The sequence below is a fragment of the Trachymyrmex cornetzi genome, unplaced genomic scaffold (assembly GCF_001594075.2).
Source record: "Trachymyrmex cornetzi isolate Tcor2-1 unplaced genomic scaffold, Tcor1.1 scaffold147, whole genome shotgun sequence".
Classification (NCBI taxonomy): Eukaryota; Metazoa; Arthropoda; class Insecta; order Hymenoptera; family Formicidae; genus Trachymyrmex; species Trachymyrmex cornetzi.
Genome location: NW_017296059.1, coordinates 6891443 through 6904884, shown reverse-complemented (window position 1 = coordinate 6904884; position 13442 = coordinate 6891443). Strand labels below are relative to the sequence as shown.

Sequence of the window (13442 nt, the reverse complement as noted above, 5' to 3'; positions counted from 1 at the left end):
CTCTCTCTCTCTCTCTCTCTCTCTCTCTCTCTCTCTCTCTCTCTCTCTCTCTCCCTCTCTCTCTCTCCAATTATTAGCAAATTTAAGATATTGATTAATTTATTAATGTAATTAATAATCATTTAAATAATATAAGTAAATTTGCTTGTTTGCTTTATTTTTACATATTTCTTCGCATATTACGAGCCATATTAATATTTACTTATTTTTTAATCTGTATTATCGATAAGTGGTCTGTATTCTGGTCTTGCACTAGACTGCTCTAGAACTCTCTTTTTCGCTTTCGACAAATATCAAACATACTATCTCACTTTAAGTTCTAAAAGTGTACACTAGTCCAACTACAAGTGACTACTAGTTCAATTTCACCAATGAGGACAAAGAAATTTTGGTTCCTTTTGTTCTGATTGGTCAAATTTCAATCTTCAATCTTTTTCTTCAATGCATAGTCTTGATTCCGGCCGATTTCTTGCAGCAAATGTGATTAATTTTTATCTTTGGGTTTTGGCCAATTATATTTGTTTAGTGAGCGATTGTGGTATTGAATACGTCGTTAACCAATAGAAAAACGTACCTCCTAGAAATTTTTTATCACACTTTAACCCGTATTTTAACCTTTCTTTTCGCTTGACAGCGAAAAAATCATTTAATGTTTCTAGAATTTTAGGTTATGTTGAATTAGAATTAGGTTATGTTAGGTTCTATGGTACGGGATTAACGATTACGTTTTTACATATTATAAATTATAAAATAATACAATTCCAAGTGCGCGTAAACATGTTGTTATTAAAACGTGGATGTGAGGTGAACTTCACACAAAGTTTGCCGAAAACGCTGAGGTTTCTCGCAACGTATTCAAGAGCCTCGGATCTAAATGAACAGGAACGTTGGTATCGGTTATGCATTGCAATTTGTTGTGTTAGAAACGAAAGATAAGTGTACTTGTCTCTATTTTCAGAATTTCGAGTACTAGAACTTTACCCGCAGAAAAAGAATTTCATGCAGGAGAAGCGAAAAGCACAACATATAAATGTCCCACCACCCAGGACAAAGGAGATGCCTGTCGACCAGGACTGGCCATCGGTCTGGCCAGGTGCACGAACCTTTCATCCTGCTTCTGTACCCCTTCCGTTACGCCAAGGGTACCGGGAAAAAGATGTATCACCCAATAAATATGCCAATACCGAACTAATGAAAATACCAAATTTCTTACATCTTACACCACCGGCGATACGGAGGCATTGTGAAGCGTTGAAACAGTTCTGTACAGAGTGGCCTGCCGGTTTAGAAACAGAGGAGAAATGCATTAAACATTTCCCCGTCGAGATCATTACATCTGATTATTGCTACTCTTCGCCCACAATAAGAGATCCACTCGCTAGGATCGTAAATCTACGAGTAAGGATGTCTTCCCTTCATTTAGATACTCATGCCAAAGATAAGCTGCTGCGATTACTGGGAAATAAATACAATCCAGACACAGATATAATAACAATTACAGCTGATAGATGTCCAATCAAAAAGCAAAACTTGGAATATGTACGGTATCTACTTACAGCAGTTTATCACGAATCTTGGGTAAGTAATTGCTGAACTACATAAGTACATCAAATTACTTCCATCATATATAATTCACAAATTTAGCTAGTAAAGTCTCAAGAGTAATGGCTGTTCTACAATGTGCTTTTTGTTTCCTGTTTCTTGCTGTTTGTCTCTTGCCTTCTTGATCAAAAAGGCAAGAGACAGAGACAAACAGCAACAGGAAACAAAAAGCACATTGTAGAATAGCCATAAAACTTGAGACAATTGAAAAACAGGCAACAGGAACAGAATTACAAATTTCAATTCGTCAGACACCATATATTCTGATATAAATGGTTTCTAATAGGTTGAAATCTATTATTTTCTGTACCTATTACCAGTGTTTTTGAATTGTGTCTTAAGCTTGATTTGAAATCTTGTTTACAGAGGGTAGAACCGTGGGAAGCCGAAAAATCAGAGGCAGACATGGAGTATTATGATTGGGACACCAGCCCGAGTCGTACAAACCTAGTAACGCTGTACAAATGGCCGGAACCACCGACGGATTATGATTACGAGACCATTCCGCACGCAACGGAATACAAAATTGCCGTTTCAGATCTTATAAACAACGGCGAAGATCAGTACTCGGTCAATAAGTACAAGGAAGCTGTTAAAAATTTGTTAAACCTCAAGTGCGATAATAAAGGTTGAATTTTGAGTAAAATTGTACTGTATCACGAAAAGCTAAATTAATTTTAACTAGCATTATCTATTTCTCCGTAATTTCCGTAAGCGGTGTCCTATTTGAAAGATCAATTTGCCGTGTATAATTTTACGCTCGTTACCTATCAAGACTAATATCAACATAGCAAGATCGAAATTGCGCTATTCATAACAATACTCGAATTTACTATAATTTGAATAAGACGCGAACAACTAGAGCGTACGAAGAGTCAACCAGAAACGCTCGTTGTTATCTCTTTCTCGGTATTTATATATTTGTCGAACACAATCGAGTCTTCATATCTTTGAAATGTGAAGCAGAAATTTTAACAACATATCGTGAACATTAGCGATTTTTTTTGCGCTTTATAACGATAGTGTCGTTCTTAATCCGTTGAGGATCTTATCCCATGTAACACGCATAATATAAAAAATAACAAAAATTTAAATAGCCACCTGAACATAAAATGTTGAAGATTACATTGCTTCTTGGTGCGTTCGACGTTATTCGATGCGAGATGCAGACAACACGATTAGAAAGGACTGTAACCGAAACACCATCTTGTAATAATCCGTCCCAGTGTTATTTACCGGATACATACAAGACAGAGCTGAAGAGCATATCGTTTCTACCTTATCTGAATTCTCCGAATATACGCAAACAATCGATTCAACGCAGTTATTATGGTGGGTTTGGCTCGTCCGCACCGGCTTACTACCAGTAAGTTTTTCTTGAAATAATCGTATCAAATCCTCTTCCCTCGTTGCAAAGATAGTTTGTCGATAGTAAAGTGTATTTTAGCGCTTTTGATCCCATCAGCGTATTAGCGTCATTGGCGTTCTTAGCATTTTTGTTGCAATCATTTGCCACGCTTTTTGAACGTTCGAGATCGATCTTACCGACGGTAATTAGTGGCAGACAGTCGGCCGTAAACTTGAGAGTTCCAGAGGTTCCAAAACATGTGTCACATGCCTTGCGGGAATACGTGAGTATTCCAAGTTGAATGATAGCTGAATAACAAAAATATAATACATTGAACGTGATGTTTTTTTTAGGAAAATCTCAATGACGATTTGAAGAAGTAATTGATAATAACTTTTTGTAATATTTATCGTTTTTCGAGCGATTTTTATAAATTTACATAAATAATTTATTTTTTTCTTACGGATACATCAACATATCGATATTCTCCACACAGCAAAAACTTGTTGTCAAGATATATAAAGTAATTTAATTTGTATTTTTACTTGTGTGATGTAAATCTTTAAATATAAGTTTAGTATACAAAGCATTTTAATAGTAAAAATGCACCCTCTCTCTCTTTTTCTTTCTTTGACGGCAGATTATATAAAGCTTTGTATTAATTATATAATATACTTTTCGAAAACAATAACGAAATGTAGATCACAATTGTTGAGTATCTTGCTTTATCTGTGCCGTCAGTGTTGAATAAAAGAAATCATATATATATATATAAATGCATGATATAGTTCACAAATTATAAAATTTGTCATTTTATTTTCTAAACATATACTTACAAAAAAAGAGAGAGAGACATTGCTTGCACTATATATATTTTTTTCTGCTAAATTAAGCTAAAAAAAATATAGGTAACATTAAAAGAAGTCATTTTATTAGAATACTCGACTTTACTCTTTAAGCATGTAGTCAATATTATCTACTATTTAAAATCTTGCATCTATGTAAAAAAGTCTTCTTAAAAGTCTTATTACTTAACGCAATATTTGTAAGATCACCATCTCTTCAATCTTGCGTCCAGGTACTAAATTTTTGTCTAATATTTACCATGGAACTCTAGTAGATGGTGGAGCAGGAGTGGATCTATAATATAAACAGGAAATAATATACATATGATACATACTTAACATTTTGATAAAGATATCGGAAAAGATTTAGATAATACTAGATATTCTCTTTGATACTTACTTTTTCCCAACAGTTGGTTTTTGATACGGATGGGTTGTCGTAAGACCGCGCCTCTCTTTGTTACGTATTGCCTTGAATGCCACGTCTGTCTTTTCCTCGGTATTATTGTGTTGGGAAAGAGATGACAAAGTAGCAGTATTGCTCTTTAATTTATTTAGAATGGCAACACTTTTTGCACTCATTTGTATAGGCCTCTGCAGTTTGTTCTCCTTGTCTCGACCAGTATTCTGTACTTTGTTATTCATTACTAGCTTTTTCGTCTGTTTGGAGGGTGTACTGCTGTTTTCACCGTTTTTGTCAGATAATACACGTTTCCTGATTATGTTCTTTGCATCAGGTCCTGGAAATGCTTGCACTGATTCATCTTTCAGCAAGAATTCATTTTCGTGACTTCCGTTGCTTAAATTACTTCCATTGCTTAAATTACAAATATTGCTGTCGATATTGTTCTCACTCGTAGCAGCATTGAAGGTACAGTTTAAAGTATTTGTATTGTGTTTTTCATCGTCCATCTGCGCGATTGCTGGCATTGAATTATTTAATGGATCTATTCCACCTGTACTCAAACACGTAAACATGTTGAAATCATCCACTTTATTTACCTCATCTGTATCAGACCATTTGATATTTCGAAAACCTTCGAGCAACTTTATTAATTCCTTAAATTCTCCTTGCATTTTCTCGGTCATTGTACCGAAACCTTTCACCATATTATAATAATTCTGTAACGTATTACTCATGCTCTTTGTTATCGTGTTAATCGATTGCCTCTCACTTTGCAGGACACTGCTGAGTTTCTTCATGTGCTGTTGCATACTGGGAATCCAGCATTTCTCGATCTTAAAAATTTCCAAAGACAGTTTATTCTGCAGATTCTCATCGAGAGACTCAGCTTTGGTCTCTTGTACTGCTGTTTCGATCGAACATAATTCCTGCCATGCCTCTTGCATTTGCGCTTTAAGGGCCTCTCGCTGCCGCTGGAAATGTTGTAAAGACTTATTAACGCGCAACTTTCCGCTAACATTTCGTTCTTCCTGTGACAAGATATCGCTGGCTGCCGTTAGATTGTGTAATCTCTCATCCGCGTCTTTCTTATAGAGTATCCTGCAAGCCAAAATTTTATCAGCGCTCTCCAAACTCAGTATCTTCTCTGTCAAATCCTTCTTCTTCTCGTGCAATTTTATCAGCTTGTTGTACGCATCCAACATGACGATAGTCGGTTTGCTCCTAATCGGTTGCGGTGTTTCATTCTCATAAGCTGCCAATTTCGATTTCAAAATATCTATTTCCTTCTTCTGTTCCTCCACTATCTTGATGTAGCCAGCAACATGTGTTTCACAAGATACATTCTTCTTAGCATACGATTTGATTTTCTTTGCTCGATTCGCGTATCTTAAAGTATTATGTGTATCTTCATAAGTAATGCTACCAGGGGCGATATTAGCTATCATAACAGTGTGGCAATTACCGCCAAGTGAATCCTTTAATAGCCTCGTAAGTTTAGAGTCTCTATATGGAATATACTTTATACCATCTGCTAGATTATTTATACAATTCCCAAGAGCCAATAAGGATTTATTGATGTTAGCGCCTTCCTTAAACCTCACACCTTTACATCCAGTAGCCGAAGCTCTTTCGGATCCTGCCAAATCGATCATGGACAGTTTGACTCGCTGCACCTGACTGTCTAGCTTGTTGATTATCTTGATGTATACCTGGAAAACTGCATGACTTCTACTGCTTTCCTTGTTTGCATCCGTCGGATGCTGAGTGCGATTCTTATTACCCTCTGCCAACAGTGACAGCAATTCCTCAGCGTTTTGGATAGCGATAGGTTCTAATCCAGCGACTATGACTCCACACCTACCATCTTCCCTCAGGTGCAATTGGCCTGTCTTGTGCAACAAATCTTGTACGTTCTCGTTATATATTTCCAGATAAGACACACCCAAGGTAAATTCACGATGTTTGCTCTGATTCTCAATCTCAGAAAAGAGTTGTGCCACAGTGTGATACGTAATACCAGGATCTTCTCTGTTACCCAGCATAGTATGAGTTTTTCCAGCACCGGTGGCACCGTAGGCAAATACAGAGCAATTGTAGCCATCCAGGAGGTTGTTGATCAACTTCTTGGTGCTTCCCTCGAACACGTTGGTATTAGTGGATGTCGAATCGAAAACTTTGTCAAAGATAAATTGTAGTTGCTTGTTCTGTTTCTTTAGCATGTCCCTACCCTTCTGCGCTACATTGTGAAAGAAGAAGGGCGTCTCGTGTTCCTTCGGGTCGAAGATCAACATTTTGTCATCGACAACCTCGATAATCGTTCTGCTGTTATCCTGCAGCTCGCGTTCGTTAGGCGGACGAACTCGAACGATCACCTTAATTGATATTTCGGAGGTATCCTCCGTTTTCACCGTGGAACCGCTTGTGCTCGGCTTGACCGATCCGCCGGCCAACTGCTTTTTGAGCCCCACTTTCTTGGCTTTGGACGGCGAAAACGCCTTGCCCAGATCCTTTTTGTTGAAAACCATCATTAGTAAACTGCAACCGCTCGAGTTTGACTAATTTGCGATCCTTACAGTACCATAGCGCGTAATTTCAGGGAGCAAAGGAACAGACGTCGCTCACGTTGCTCTTCTCACATCGTGACATCGCGCGACACCACTGCCTCGAAAATTTTTAGGTGTTTCGTCTATCGTTAATTACACAACCGTTACTCTACGTACGTTGAGCTCGCTCGGTCGGAGGCAAGTTCTTTTCGTCGCAAAGGTGGAAGAAAACCGTGTCAAAAAATACAGAACAAACGAATAAACGCTCGTCACCAAAGAACGCGGAGAGTCGTTTGGCCAGTTTGGCGTTACGTTGAGTTTTGAATTTTAAACGCTGACAATCGAACGCAGGCGCACAAATCGCCAAACGATCAAAATTACTAGAGGAAATGACACCGCGGATTTCCTCAGGTTCGGTTTCCAACAACTCGTGATTACGGATTACATCCACTGGAAAACTAGTGCAACATCTGTACACACTGAGTGCAATTGATTAATAAATGAATTCACGTATTTTTAGTGTTAATAAACAACGACAATCCCATAACTTTAAAAGGATAAAATTATTTATTAACACTGAAAATATGTAAACCGATTTGCATTCAATTGCATCAGTGTTGTACTAGTTTTCCTAGCAGAAAGCGCTGAGTGCAAAAAGTGCAAGCTGTGCGAATAATAAATCTATTGGTCTAGATTGGTTTAGATTGTTTGCGCGTGATCGCGTGGTTCTGTACGTTCATTGTTGTTCATTGAGCTCATTCTCTTATGACGTCTTGGAGCGTCAGGTGCTTCGAAGATTACACGTGTTTACGTTAGTTTCTGCACGCTGCGACTTGCATGAAATAACGTAAAGCGACAACTTCAACAACGCGTAGATCCGAGTCGATGTTTTGTTTCGCGAGGTTTAGGCACGTCGATTAACTCTAAAAAAAAGAGAATTGTGTCTGTATTACGTAAATCGCAATATATATAAGGTATACAGAGTAAAGTATATCTTCGCACAGCACATCAAACTTAAGAACGCTGTCGGTCGCACGTATTTATTTTGAGTGTCTTTAACCTATAAGAGGTCGAAGATGTGCTGGAAAAGCGGGGGCGAAGAGGAATATTAGCACGAGGAACGGTGCCGGAGCGCGGCGATATTTCGAGATAGGATGGTCTTGCAAAAAATCAGCTATGATTTCGTTAAAGGTTTCCGGCATGTGCATGCTAGAACAAGCGAGTCTTGTGGGAACAAGAGCTTTCAGCGATTGTATATGGCATTACCACGGCTCACGCCGCAAGAGGTACATTTTGATTTAATTTTTAATACACACGATAATTTTCTGCTCTTTTATTGCCCACGATGAGTCATTTGTGTCCTGGATTAATTTTCATTGCTTTTACAAGTATACAAAAATTATTATGTTTTTCTTACATAAACTTTAACATTTGTGAAGAAAATATTTATAAAGTTATATATTTAAAAAAAGAAAGAATAGAGATAATTATTATTTATTGATAATTATTTCACCAGGTGCTTTTAGCATTTTAAAGAAAAGATATATACAGGACACAAGTGACTTAATTGTGGATGTTTTCCAGTAAGTAACATAATGTACCTTCCAACAAGTGACACAGTACGACACAGTGATCATCTCATTTTTGTTTAACATTGGCAAACAACAAGGATATGATGATCCATTGTGTCACATCATATCATTTATGCCACTTGTTAGAAGATATAAACAGTGAATTGTTTTATTCTTGTTTAACATAGGCAAGGAACAAGGATTTACTATGTTACACTGTATCTGACTATGTCCTTGCTGAAAAGCACCCTGACTCATCTCTTCTCTATGGGTATATTATGCATACTATCATTATTATCTCGTAGGTCACGAACGTATTACAAGCCAATGAATATACCAAAGAATTTTCCGGTACAGGATCCATAAAATATTATGACTCTAATCAATTGGCGTCTAATAATCCTATAGAAGATACAAGATCCGAGGCTCAATGTTTGCTAACTAAAGGTACAAAAGCCAAACTGTGGGCTTTATTCTGTAACTCTTTAACAACAGTGTCAATGTCATTGTTACATTAGATCCATTTTTTTTATAGCTAAATTAGTGTATACTCTTTGTACACACAGTAAATTACGTTTGATATTTAGCAAAAGTAAGAAGAAAAACTTTAGTTGCTATCCAATGCAGCAATAAAAAAATTAACTCATTGTTGTTGCGCAGATGTTATATATAATAGCAACAACAATGTCGTTGAAAATTATAATTAATTTTTTCTTGCTGAAATCATTGGCTTTATCGATCAGTTGATAAAAAATAATACTAATGACAGATAAGTGATATCAGGCATTAAAATTCAAGGGTTTCTTAGTTTTTCTCTACTGATACATTGTTTCCAATTTTATCTGTTTGCAGGTGTATTATTGGGAGTTTTCGATGGTCATGGTGGTGGTGCCTGTGCACAAGTAGTATCAAAAAGATTGTTTCATTATATATCGGCATGTCTATTACCATCAAAATTATTGGAACAATATTTGAATTCTATTAGTACTGATAAAAAAATTAATTTACTCGAGACTTTCAATGATAAAGTAGAATTTGTAGCCGAAATCAGAGATCTCTATCAAACAAGTTTCTTAAATTTTATAAGAGACTTAATACAATCAGATACCAAAAAAGAATTTCAAATGGAAAAGGCTTTGGAAAATGCGTTTCTCAGATTAGATAACGACCTATCAAACGAAGCTCTATTACAACTAAATAAGAAAGATGCTGCAAAAACTCTCGCTGTTGCAATGTCGGGTACGGTAGCCGCTGTAGCGCACATAGATGGCCCTCATCTCCATGTCGCTGGTGTTGGCGATTGTAAGGCTGTCCTAGGAGTACTCTCAGGTTTGTTTTTTCATTATCTTATCATTATATTTAATATTAAAAGTAGAACAATTTTAATAAAAGGCTGTGAGAGTCAACACAGTTATCAGTGCAATTATCTTACATTTATTAAAATTATTATATAAACCTTGATGTGATGTCAATGAGCGCAACCACAATATAATACGATTTTAAAATCACTCAAAGTCAAAATCGTATTATATTATGGTTGCGCTCATTAATATCATATCAAGGTTTATGTAATAATTTTAATAAATAAAAGATAATTGCACTGATAAATGCGTTAATTTCCAGTTTTTTATTACAATTGTTTTACTTTTAAATTTGTGAATTCTCCTTTCTATTGTTTATTAATTAAAAGAATGACTGTACTAATAAGTCCTGTATCAATTTCATTTAGAAAACGATGGATGGTCGGCTAAAGTAATGACAGCAGAGCATAACGCTGATAATCGCACGGAGGTAGAGAGAATCTTATCGGAGCATCCACCAAACGAGAGATCGACTGTGATTAAAATGGAAAGACTGCTTGGGCAATTAGCGCCACTTCGCTCATTAGGTGATTTTCGCTACAAGTGGACTAAGAATATTATGAAGGAAGTCGTGGTACCATTCCTCGGCGAGACGGCGATTCCTCCGAATTATAATACACCGCCCTATTTAAGCGCCAATCCGGAGATCAAATATCACAGACTGACGCCGAGGGATAAATTTCTTATATTAGCTAGTGACGGACTATGGGACCTGATTTCACCATTACAAGCGGTACGCTTGGTAGGAGAACATATGAGTGGAAAAGTTACGCTCAGTCCATTCAGATTACCTCGTAAAAATATGAAATTGTCGGACATAAATGAAATGTTGTTGCAACGCAAGGAGGGCTTGAAGAAAAAACCTCTTGATAGCAATGCAGCGACGCATTTACTGAGAAACGCTTTAGGTGGTACAGAATACGGAATAGATGATGCCAAATTGTCACAATTGTTGACTCTGCCGAACGAAGTGGTTCGAATATTTCGTGACGACATCACCATAACGATCGTTTATATGGATTCAGAATTTTTAAGACATTGTCCTCCCTGAAACTGTCGCCATTTCTCACTATTTTTTAATACTGGTGTATATCAGTATACAGCTTGTTATTTATTTAGTTAACAATAAAAACAATTTACATGAAAACAGTATTCTGAATATTAGTAATATGTATGTAATATGTTACATAACACTCGCGTTACTCCATCGATTTCAGTTAGTGAAACGTTTTTTAATTGGCTAACACACGATTCGATTCAGACTCTCTACGAATGATTCCGTGTTAAGCCCACTCGAATTATAATCGAGACATTCGGATAGTAATACACAAGAGTGTTTGAAACTATAATCAAAGGTGATTAGGAAGTAGCTATATAAAATCTATGATTTACAATTAATTTGTTAGGTACTTATTATAGTGATTACAATAGTGATGCATTAAACACAGAGTTTGCCATATACCTCGCAAATGTATCACCAACATTTTTCCTACTTTGCAGTTTATGATCAAAAGTAATCAACCTCTTGTTTGACTGCTTGATAAAAGTTAAGAATTTTTTATCTCAAAATATATGGTTTATTTCGTAAGTGTCATTTTTACTAAATAAATAAGCAATAAGCTTATGTAATACCAGATTGTAATCGTTGTTACGCTTAAAAAAAAGAAGAGATCTAAAGGAGACGAGGGAAAAAAACTCGTTTCCAAATATAACTTATTTATACAGATATTATCAAGCGAGTATCATAAGAGGAATAAGGCAAGCATATATAACTAAAAATATTTGTTGAATTATAAATCTGTTTACTTAATAACTAGAGAGTTCAAAAGACTCTCTCAACCCTCTTGACCAAAATCTTCCTTAAATTTCTCTAACTTTCCCAAATCTTCTTCATTTACCGTAGGACGGGTCGTTGCTAGTGATTTCAACATATCTTTCTATAAAATGATAATAATATATATCAGATAAAGACACTTCTCATATACACATACATAAACATAAAATATATTTAAAAAATAATATAACTAAAGCCCTGTGCACAATGGAGGAAATATCAGGAACAAGTAGAAATATTAGGCTCAGTTTTTCATTACCTGATTAGGCTTACCCAGGCCTAAATATAAAAGAAATAAAAAAAATTAAAAATTGAATTATATCATTTTATTTATATCCATTGTGCATTACGTTTGATCTCTGTTCCTAATTTTTTAATTTCTCTAATATTCAATTTATTCCTATTCCTAATATTTCTTTCAATGTGGGCAGGGCCTAAAAAACGAGTATTTTTTATAAATCTTACCATGGTAACTGGTGGCTCGAATAATTTATCACCATCTACTTCCATCCAATTCATTTCTATGGCAGCAGGGTCACCAGGAGAGCACGGAGTAAGTAAATCGTCGACGATAACATCAGGATCCTTAGGCGACGGTCCTTTAACCCGCTTAAAGTGTGTAGCTGTTTGCACTTGTCGGATTGGCTGCATTAGAGCGTCTCGTACAATGATGCTTATATCAGCTCCCGAATAACCATCGGTAGAAGCCGCTAACTTCTTAAAATCTTCTTCCGTCAAACAATGTGATGTATTACCCAAGTGGAGCTTGAACATAGCAGAGCGCGCCTGTCTTTCGGGCAACGGAATGTAAATTCTTTTTTCAAATCTTCGTCTAATTGCAGAATCCAAGACCCAAGGTATGTTCGTGGCCCCCAGCACAAGTATATTCTCGTTATTGTTCCCTACACCTGTTTTATATATACAGATAAAAATTAGTCCAACTGTATTTTGTGTTTAATTTGGCAAAAACACACAAAATAGAAAAATATTTGAAAACGTACCTTGCATCTGAACTAGAAATTCTGTTTTTATTCTCCTTGCGGATTCTGACTCATTGTCTGATCGGGACGAACAGAGAGAATCTATTTCATCAATAAATATAATGCTACGTTCCTTTTGTCGTGCTAATTCAAACAGATTTTTTACAAGCTTCTCTGACTCTCCTAACCATTTGCTTACTAAATCCGACGATGACGCAGAGAAGAAAGTAGCTTGATTAGCTTCTGTTGCCACTGCCTTCGCCAAATATGATTTACCGGTTCCTGGTGGCTAAATAGCGAATTAAAAATTAAGAATATGTCTCGAGAAAATAAATATAGTTAAGTTCATCGTATTATAAAATTGCTTACCCCGAATAACAAAATACCTTTCCAAGGTATGCGTCTGCCAGTAAAGAGATAAGGAAAGTGCATAGGTAAAATAACAGCTTCTTTTAAAGCTTCTATGGCTCCATCGAGACCAATCACATCGCTCCACTTAACGTTTGTGTTTTCATTAATTATAACGCCTTCCAATTTACTTTGCAATTTCTTTTTTTCAGGATCACCGTCAACGTCACTGTCACCACTGTCGCTCTTCTTATCCTCATTCTTGGAGTTGTCCGCTCCAGCCTTAACTGGCTTTTTCTTATTCTTCTTCAAATATTCTTTTAGTTTTTCTGCTCTTTCTAAATACTGCATACATTTTGCTCTTATACTTTCCTTCACCTTGTCTCCATGCGTCTCATCTGAAATACATTATCAAATCAATTATGTTAACTTTAAATATTCATATAAAATAGTTAGTTCATTAACACACAATAAATTATTAAACTTGCATATCATACTGTTTATTTAAGGCCTTTTTCACCAACCCTGATTAATTCTAATCAATGATTAACCCAATCACTACCAATGTGAGAACTAAATACAAAAGAAGAGAGAGGGGGGGGGG

General features: G+C 36.1%; 5 protein-coding genes across 7 annotated transcripts in view; 3 read left to right on the top strand and 2 right to left on the bottom strand.

The window, feature by feature from the left end:
* Positions 1–2313, top strand: part of mRpS35 (mitochondrial ribosomal protein S35) — a 3093-nt gene extending 780 nt beyond the window's left edge. The window contains exons 2-4 of the mRNA XM_018502062.1: positions 635–886; positions 959–1578; positions 1969–2313. Of these exons, the coding sequence (XP_018357564.1) occupies positions 635–886; positions 959–1578; positions 1969–2235 (1139 nt within the window). The 3' untranslated portion in view covers positions 2236–2313. The remainder of the gene's footprint in view (positions 1–634; positions 887–958; positions 1579–1968) is intronic.
* Positions 2314–2662: 349 nt separating this feature from the next.
* LOC108757640 (uncharacterized) lies at positions 2663–3352 on the top strand. Its single transcript, XM_018502114.1, has 3 exons — positions 2663–2968; positions 3050–3233; positions 3304–3352. Exons 1-3 carry the CDS (start codon positions 2715–2717, stop codon positions 3331–3333), a joined length of 468 nt encoding a protein of 155 aa, XP_018357616.1. The 5' UTR covers positions 2663–2714; the 3' UTR covers positions 3334–3352.
* A 593-nt stretch (positions 3353–3945) lies between these two features.
* Positions 3946–6983, bottom strand: LOC108757629 (kinesin-like protein KIF18A). Its single transcript, XM_018502097.1, has 2 exons — positions 4196–6983; positions 3946–4090 (listed from the first exon to the last, which is right to left on the bottom strand). Exons 1-2 carry the CDS (start codon positions 6727–6729, stop codon positions 4051–4053), a joined length of 2574 nt encoding a protein of 857 aa, XP_018357599.1. The 5' UTR covers positions 6730–6983; the 3' UTR covers positions 3946–4050.
* A 490-nt stretch (positions 6984–7473) lies between these two features.
* Positions 7474–10947, top strand: Pdp (pyruvate dehydrogenase [acetyl-transferring]-phosphatase 1-like protein, mitochondrial). The gene is made up of 4 exons (XM_018502332.1): positions 7474–8030; positions 8621–8762; positions 9168–9644; positions 10045–10947. Exons 1-4 carry the CDS (start codon positions 7899–7901, stop codon positions 10725–10727), a joined length of 1434 nt encoding a protein of 477 aa, XP_018357834.1. The 5' UTR covers positions 7474–7898; the 3' UTR covers positions 10728–10947.
* Positions 10948–11047: 100 nt separating this feature from the next.
* Positions 11048–13442, bottom strand: part of Vps4 (vacuolar protein sorting 4) — a 3463-nt gene continuing 1068 nt past the window's right edge. For all 3 annotated transcript variants that reach the window (XM_018502335.1, XM_018502334.1, XM_018502333.1), the window contains exons 4-7: positions 12860–13236; positions 12512–12779; positions 11976–12418; positions 11048–11613 (exon numbers count right to left, since the gene is read on the bottom strand). In XM_018502335.1, the coding sequence (XP_018357837.1) occupies positions 11512–11613; positions 11976–12418; positions 12512–12779; positions 12860–13236 (1190 nt within the window). In that variant the 3' untranslated portion in view covers positions 11048–11511. The remainder of the gene's footprint in view (positions 11614–11975; positions 12419–12511; positions 12780–12859; positions 13237–13442) is intronic.